At 45.3% G+C, this 8,658-nt stretch overlaps 1 protein-coding gene across 1 annotated transcript in view; it reads right to left on the bottom strand.

Moving 5' to 3' along the window:
• Window positions 1-6,562: 6,562 nt before the first annotated feature.
• FADS1 (fatty acid desaturase 1) overlaps window positions 6,563-8,658 on the bottom strand; it is a 29,561-nt gene continuing 27,465 nt past the window's right edge. The window contains exon 12 of the mRNA XM_068259676.1: window positions 6,563-6,944. Within this exon, the coding sequence (XP_068115777.1) occupies window positions 6,893-6,944 (52 nt within the window). The 3' untranslated portion in view covers window positions 6,563-6,892. The remainder of the gene's footprint in view (window positions 6,945-8,658) is intronic.

Raw genomic sequence — 8,658 nt, 5'->3', positions numbered from 1 at the left:
GATTTGCATAGAAGTGATCAGAAAATCGATAAGAAAAAGGATTGGAAATCGGATCTGTCAGAAACTATCTTTCGAACCATTTATGTGATGGGGAAATTGCATGGTGTGTACCACGCATAAAGTGGATCCGAGATAAACGTTTACTCATTGCATAATTGTATTCCTTTCACATAGTTTATAGGGCATTCCTCAAGCCAAATACTTTTGTTTTAGTTTTAATACTCTAATTCCCTATAAACTAAATAATCCTAATAAGGCCCGCCCGTAAAGGGAAAGATGACTGCAGCAATGTACAGAGACAATGTGGATGACAATCTGCTCCAGAGCGCTCTTGAACTCAGACTGGGGCAACCAGGCCCGGATTTACCTTTCAGGAGCCTATAAGCACAGATTGTCCTGGCACGTTAGACTTTGCCCTCCATGAACCTGCAGACCCCCACCAAACTGCACCGTAAGTGTGCTTTCTGTCACACCTGTCATTTCTCCCCTGCCTGTCAAAGATACCTACAGCTGCCCCTTATTGAACGTATTTTTGGCTACCTAATACTAAGTAGCTAGAGGTGCCCCCAAGTATTAGGTAGCTGGAGGAAGCTCAGTATTAAGTAGCTAGAGGTACCTTTGACTGAACGGAGATTTTGTCAGTGGAATGCAGAGAGCTGGGTGAGTAACCTCTCATTTACACTCTCATCAGGACTTTGCATAGGAAAAGAGGGAGGAAGGTACTAGGGTAGGGAGTGAGCCGCCTTTTGACCATCAGGCGCCTGTAGGCATGTGCCTTATGGTAAACCCGGCCCTGGTGGCAACGGTTTATCTTTCAGCAGGACAACGAGCTTAAGCACATATCAAAGGAGTGGCTTCAGGACAACTGTGAATTTCCTTGAGTGGCCCAGCCAGAGCCCAGACTTAAATGCAATTGAACATCTCTGGAGATAACTTAAAATGGCTGTGCCACCAACGTTTCCCATCCTACCTGATGGAACTTGAGACGTGCCGCAAAGAGGAATGGGCGATACTGGCCAAGGATAGGTAGGCCAAGCTTGTGGCGTCATATTTAAAAAGACATGCTGCCAAACGAGCATAGCAAAGTATTGAGCAAAGGCTGTGAATGCTTATGTGCATGTGATTTCTCAGTTTGTTTTTTTATGTTTAATAAATTTAACGAACCCTTAATTTTTTTTTTTATGTTGTCATTATGGGGTGTTGTGTGTAGAATTTTGAGAGAAAAATTAAATCCATTCGGGAATAAGGCCGACACAACAAAATGTGGAAAAAGTGATGCGCTGTAAATACTTTCTGGATGCACTGTAAGTATCAGACTAAAGTATGAGTCGAGGAGTGGGAGCAATTTTGGGTACCTGGAGTTGAAGGTTTCATCGTCTGAGTATGCACCATATGATTTTTGTACCGACTCCACAGCCCTGGTTGCACCGCACCATTGTGAATGGGGCCTTTGGCTACATTCACACTGAAATGTTGTGGTACGTTAGACAATATAATCGCATAGCAAGCGCAATGCAATTATATTTAATGGAATCCTGTTTTTGCAGTGCAGAAAACACCTTAGCGTGAACCTAGCCTTAGAGTGTTGCATGCGGCTGTCAGATCAGCATTAGGTGACATTTTTTGGAGATTTTCTTGGATGTGATTTTTGTTTTGCAGTGATATATTCATAGTCCACAGGATGTTTTCATGCAATCAGACAGGAAACGGTCGCAGTTTGCATTCTCACTTCAGGTTGGCAAAAACGTATTCATGTAGATTAACTTTCATTAAGTGGCGGGATATTTTTTATGTCAAATGTATCCTAGGTATCTAGTAAAACATAATATACACAACATTTTCTCACATTTGCCATCTAGCTGTCTGGTCTGACAGTGAAAAGAATTAAGACTGCATGTATAAGCATACCAAAGTTTATTATAACAATACAAGTTAAAACTGTTTCTAAATATATTCTTTGCAATAAACCATTGTGTTGTTAGAAGGGCATTATTCATTGCTTGCCGTAACACAGCAGTACAAAATTCACAAAAATCCTAACAATTATGAAAATCAATGTATTAGTCATTGCGATACAATCAGACCAGAGTTTGACTCTTGTATACAATCAGTGGCAATAAATCAGAATGATTAGTGTTCTGGAAGTAAATGTGAAAACAAGGGCCTTGCTGATGCTAAACTACAAAGTGGCCCTCTTGCCAGGAGAGCCTCCAAATTATTGGTTGTTTGAGAGTCCTGTACAGCAGGTTGGCATTCTCAAAGGAATCTCAATACCCAGCTAGAGATATAATGTTCAGAGGAGCTCAATTTCTTATAGACACTACTTTATTAAACAATAAGTGTGAATGGATGCAATCATCGCTAGCAAATGTCAGGTAAGGCTGCTTTATACCAAATATTCTGTACAGAAGATTTCTTTGAACATAATTGCAGCCTCTAGCAATTTTAAATTATATCTACATATTTATAAGCTGCAATTATGGTGCAATAAAGGGTTTTACATCATTTTCTACTGTTTTTGATATGCTGTTCCTATTCATCAGTGTGAAAGTAAATCTGTGTAAAAGCCATTACGTTACTTTTCCCTATTCAGTTATGAAATCCAACCTAATTCTATGAACAGATTGTGGAGGTAGGCTCTCATACTACATGGAAGTGGTAAAATTGGCCAGTCAACATTGGATGTGTGTATCAGGCTTTAGCTTTCAGCTAAATGAGCATTCTTCAGAAGCCTTCTTACTTTTACTGATCGCTAACATACTCTACTGCTACTCATCATTGACAAGAGTGCATTACCAGCAGTGGCCACCAGATGTCGGTATTGTATCTAAAGGATTGGACACTACATTTCTAGTGGCTTGGGTCACCCCGAGCTGCTTGGTTACTCTATTGTAAAAAAAAAAAAAAATACAAAACCCCAAACTGAAATCCATAGTTCCAATTTTGACACTAGGGATGATCAATGAGATGCAAATAATTCCACTTTATGTACATTTTATTTGCATATGTATGCAGTTTTAAAGTGGCCCAGTCAAATCAAACCAAGATAAAGTTTGATTAGTCCATTTTCAAGCCGCATGAATTTGCATAATCCTGTATCAACTCAAAATTATTTTCATCTCATTTACCATCCTTATTTGGCACATAAATAGTTACCTCAGTAGTAGTAGGCCACTGGGTAGTCAGGAGGCTTCCTGTATCTTCTTACACCCGACAAGCACTGGCAGTGGTGGTACTGTGCATGCGCTCCACGCAAGTCCAGTAGAATGAAGGCACTTGTGCACAGAGGGAAAACGCCATGCACAAACGTCTTCATTCTATTGGGCCTGCACAGACCATACTCACACATGCCCAGTATGTCCATACTTGTGCACTGAAGTAACATTTTCCACTGGTTGGATTGTATAGAGGGACTCAGCACTGAAATGGTAGGATGTAAGATGATCTGGGAAGCCTCTGAACTGTGCAGAGGCTTCCCACTCACAAAGTAGCCTTTTTCTGGAAACCACTTCCACCAAGATTGTTTTAAGACACACTCCATGTGTGCACATTTGCAGCTCATGGTGACAGGAATGTGAGTGTCTTTACTGTCCTATGCCTCTTCCATTGCTTTCTACACTTATCACTTCTGGTCATAGCCACTATAGGAAAGGGGATAGCAACTTGTCAATCAAGACCACTCTCACTGCCTCCCCATGCATCCTATTACCGCAGTTTAATTCATTTTCACTACATGTGATTTTTTTATATAGTGTCTGAAGTTCTGCTTTAAGACCTCCTTGACATGGCCACAGTAGATGGGCAGTCTTGGCAATATATGCGTGTAGATGTCATCTTCGTGTTTCCCAAGTGGAAAAAGAAATAAGGAATAGATGAGTTATCAAACTAGAATTTATCAAAAACAGAACGTATTAATCGTGGACAGAACTTGCATTAAAATAGTTGGGCTGTGCCTGGGGATAGCAGACAGACCAGCAGCATTTGTAATGCAGATCCTGAAAACAGATGTATATAAAAATGACATCTTAGGTAGAGTATCATCTTGGTAAAAGAACCAGCTCCACTACTGGATATTCGGCATACATGTATTGAGCCCACGAGCTAGCAAGGGCCTTGCGAATAAAGCTCATGTTCCTATTGGCTGTACTTCTGTAATTTGGTTCAGACTCTTATGCTATACAGAGACTAACATTTTCAGTTTCTAAACATCCCAGAAAGATCGTCATTAGAATATCTTAATTGAAATATTCCAAGTAGCAAATGTCCAGCATCAATAGAAAACGCCCTATGTAGAAACAGATATTTATGGATGCATTCATTAGGATAGTCATGTTAGATATCTTTTTTTCTATCCTATAATTGAATGATGGTGCATTTTCTATACTTGGAATCCTCACTTTGATATTTGGCAATTTCTAATTCGCACTTCAACCACGTTTTTGTTAGGGGAACATGTCGCTGTTTTTGGAACAATCTCTTGTATAAAAGATTTCGAGGCTTGTGAGCTCTGCCTGCTGTCTACAAGTATAACTGTACATCCTCAGTGTATTCAAAGGCATGTTGGGGTGGGACAGAAAGGCAAAGGGTGGGAGAAGCTCGGACAGAGTCTATGACAGCACCCAGCCAGTACAATGCAAGTACATTGTGGAACTACTAATAAGGGTGTAACAACAATCCCCTCTTCTCACCATCACCCCCCCCCCCCCCCCCAATTCCTTGGGCAGCTGCCGTCTGCTCCCCAATATGCACAACAGAGCACAGTATTTAGCCTGCTCCAGTGTCAGGTCCGCTCTCCTCCTAGCTGCCTGCTCTGAGGCTCCTGATTGCTCCTGCATGTTGTGTCACATGTAGGGACACTCAGAAGCTACATGGAGGTTTGCAACAGAACATGGCTGGAGTGAAGAGCAGGTCAGATCCTGTGCTGGAGCAGGTAAAATACAATGTTCCACTGTAATACACTGCAGGCAGTGTCACATATTTGGTGGGGAGGTTATACTAGCCAAGGGTCGGTGTTGTACTAGCTAGACTTGCCAGGGAGAGAAAGGTGTTATACTGGCCACACATGGTCAGAGGGGGCATAATGGTGGCAACACTTGTTTGGGAGGGGAGGTAGAGTTATACTGCCTACACGTGTCATGGTGGGGGGAGGTGAGTTATGTTGGCCATAACTGTTATGTATGTGGAGTCATGATTGCCAAATATGTTTGAATTAGCTACACTTGCTGGGGGGGGGGGGGGGGGGATAGACTGGGGTTAAGGTAACCACACTTGCTGGGGTCACCTGAAAGTGGGAGCAGGACATTTTCACTGGAGGGCCCTATTATTTGCACTTAAGCCCTCACTGCTATCCTTTCATAAGTATAAAATGAGGAAATGTCAATTTTCTTCTTAAGCTACAAAATAAAATTTCAGTGCTGCACCTAGATTGTCATCAGCAAGGAGCGTTGTGCGTGAGTCAGGAGTTATTTTGGGGTGCCATGACTGTGAATGAGTAACATCACTTCATCTATGCAGCTCTGCAGACACTGCATGACTGGGCAGAGACTGCGGGTGATTGCATGACTGGGCAGAGACTGCGAGTGATTGCATGACTGGGCAAAGACTGCAGGTGACTGCATGACTGGGCAGAGACTGCGGGTGATTTCATGACTGGGCAGAGACTGCGGGTGATTGCATGACTGGGCAAAGACTGCAGGTGACTGCATGACTGGGCAGAGACTGCGGGTGATTGCATGACTGGGCAGAGACTGCGAGTGATTGCATGACTGGGCAGAGACTGCGGGTGATTGCATGACTGGGCAGAGACTGCGGGTGACTGCATGACTGGGCAGAGACTGTGGGTGATTTCATAACTGGGCAGAGACTGCGGGTGATTGCATGACTGGGCAGAGACTGCGGGTGATTGCATGACTGGGCAGAGACTGCGGGTGATTGCATGACTGGGCAAAGACTGCAGGTGACTGCATGACTGGGCAGAGACTGTGGGTGATTTCATAACGGGGCAGAGACTGCGGGTGATTGCCCAGTCATGCAGTCACCCACAGTCTATGCCCAGTCATGCAATCACCCGCAGTCTCTGCCCAGTCATGCAATCACCCGCAGTCTCTGCCCAGTCATGCAATCACCCGCAGTCTCTGCCCAGTCATGCAATCACCCGCAGTCTCTGCCCAGTCATGCAGTCACCCACAGTCTATGCCCAGTCATGCAATCACCCGCAGTCTCTGCCCAGTCATGCAATCACCCGCAGTCTCTGCCCAGTCATGCAATCACCCGCAGTCTCTGCCCAGTTATGAAATCACCCACAGTCTCTGCCCAGTCATGCAGTCACCAGCAGTCTTTGCCCAGTCATGCAATCACCCGCAGTCTCTGCCCAGTCATGCAATCACCCGCAGTCTCTGCCCAGTCATGCAATCACCCGCAGTCTCTGCCCAGTTATGAAATCACCCACAGTCTCTGCCCAGTCATGCAGTCACCTGCAGTCTTTGCCCAGTCATGCAGTCACCTGCAGTCTTTGCCCAGTCATGCAATCACCCGCAGTCTCTGCCCAGTCATGCAGAGACTGCGGGTGATTTCATAACTGGGCAGAGACTGCGGGTGATTGCATGAATGGGCAGAGACTGCGGGTGATTGCATGACTGGGCATAGACTGTGGATGACTGCACGACTGGGCAGAGACTGCGGGTGATTTCATAACTGGGCAGAGACTGCGGGTGATTGTACGACTGGGCAGAGACTGCAGGTGATTTCATAACTGGGCAGAGACTGCGGGTGATTGCATGACTGGGCAGAGACTGCTGGAATGGTGAGAAGTACAGCATTGGCAGCAGTAGTTCCTCCGGCTGTCTTGTGTCTCAGAAGTAAATACTGCAGTATGGCAGGCAGAATACTTTCCTTATTTGTGCAGATACGCATCCAGCCACAGCTCACCAGACTCCTTAAGAGAACTGCAGAAGACAGAAGCCAAGCAACAAGTTAGAACTATTCTTGAAAACTAAAACTGCACATTTTTTCTTTGTCAAAAAACTGTCAACATCATTCGAGAAAAGTGATTTACCAAGAGCGCTGTCACATGGAATTTAAGGATTGATCTCCTGAAATTGGAGATGCATAAAAAAGAGAAGTGATCCAATAAAACTAGACTGCATTTGTTAAAAACGATATGCTATTTGTTGACAAAGGTTTGATGTAACTAGAGATGGGATGACAAAACCATTGAATCCCTGGAACATTTACGTATATTCGAATCCTACCCTCCATTTCTGCAAATCAAATCCTGCAGTACAAGTGTGCATCCCTGCCACCGAGGGGCAATGTTAAAGAGTACCAAGAGTGACAAATGTAAAAACCTGTAATGTAATGATCCCTGTTAATAGTGCCAGGAGATTGGCAGGTAATAGGTTTAATAACTCACCAGCCTGCCCATAAATCATTAGATGTGTGTGTGGCCACCCCTATCTGCGATGCCACGCAACCCCCCCCCCTTTCCCAGCTAGCCAGCTGCAACCTAATTGGTGGCTGCCAGAAGGTGTTTCTATGGGTTACACTCAGGGGTGTATCTGGGTAAACCAGCTCCTGTGGCAAACACTAAGGCCTCTTGCACACTGTAAGTGATTCCGATTCAGATTCCGCGTTTTAATCAGTTTTTACATCCGATTCAGATTCCGATTTGCAGTGTGCAGGAAGCAAACTGCAAATTGGAATCTGAATCGGATGTAAAAACTGATTAAAAAGCGGAATCTGAATCACTTGCAGTGTGCAAGAGGCCTAAAATTGCGCTCCCCCAAAAAACTTACCCACACCCCCACCACACAAAATAGGCCCATTTTCTCCCCCCAAGGCAGACCGGTAGCCCCCTTTCCTTCTCCCTGTGCTGCGCTCAAAATTGCGCTTCCACACGGCTCAATACAGTTTCCACTCTCCCCCGTGCTGCACACCTTAAGATCAGCGGCGGCACTAAAATGTATTTATTGAGCCGCCGCTCAAAAACAGTCGTCCCCTCCTCCTCTCCGTGCTCAATGTATTGAGAGCCTCTCCCCCTCCTTCTCCACCTCTCCCCTCCTTCTTCCCCATGCTGCTGCTGCTAAAGCATGATCAGACCTGGAATCAGCGGTGACCAGGAAAAATGACAGGAGATCGGGCACATAGTAGCTGCACGGTGAACTTCAAATGCAGGAAGTGACAGCATCGGTTACTCCTGCATTTGAAGTTCACCGTGCAGCTACTATGTACCCAATCTCCTGTCCTGTCTCCTGGTCGCCGCTGATTCCAGGTCTGTTCATGCTGTAGCGGCGGCAGCACGGGGAAGGAGGGGGAGAGGTGGAGAAGGAGGGGCTCTCAATACATGCAGCACGTGGCGCGCAGCACGGAGAGGAGGAGGGGGTGACTGTTTTTGAGCAGGGCCTCAATAAATACATTTTAGCAGCGCAGCACAGGGAGAAGGGGGGTGCGGGCATGGTGCCCATGGGTGCTGTGACACCCATGGCACTAGCCATAGATGCTCCCCTATAGATACGCCACTGGTTACACTGTACTTAGATAAACAAGCTCTCCAAGGCAGATATGGCTTCTCGTGGGCAGGGTGAGTGGGGAGAACAATGTGCTGGGGGCCGGATCTTTAGGTGACATTGGAGGCTACTGTACACCCACTAGATCAGTGAT

Source organism: Hyperolius riggenbachi, chromosome 11 (genome assembly GCF_040937935.1).
Source record: "Hyperolius riggenbachi isolate aHypRig1 chromosome 11, aHypRig1.pri, whole genome shotgun sequence".
NCBI classification, from domain to species: Eukaryota; Metazoa; Chordata; class Amphibia; order Anura; family Hyperoliidae; genus Hyperolius; species Hyperolius riggenbachi.
Note: the sequence above shows the minus strand (reverse complement) of the source record. Positions and strands in the feature narration are given on the sequence as shown.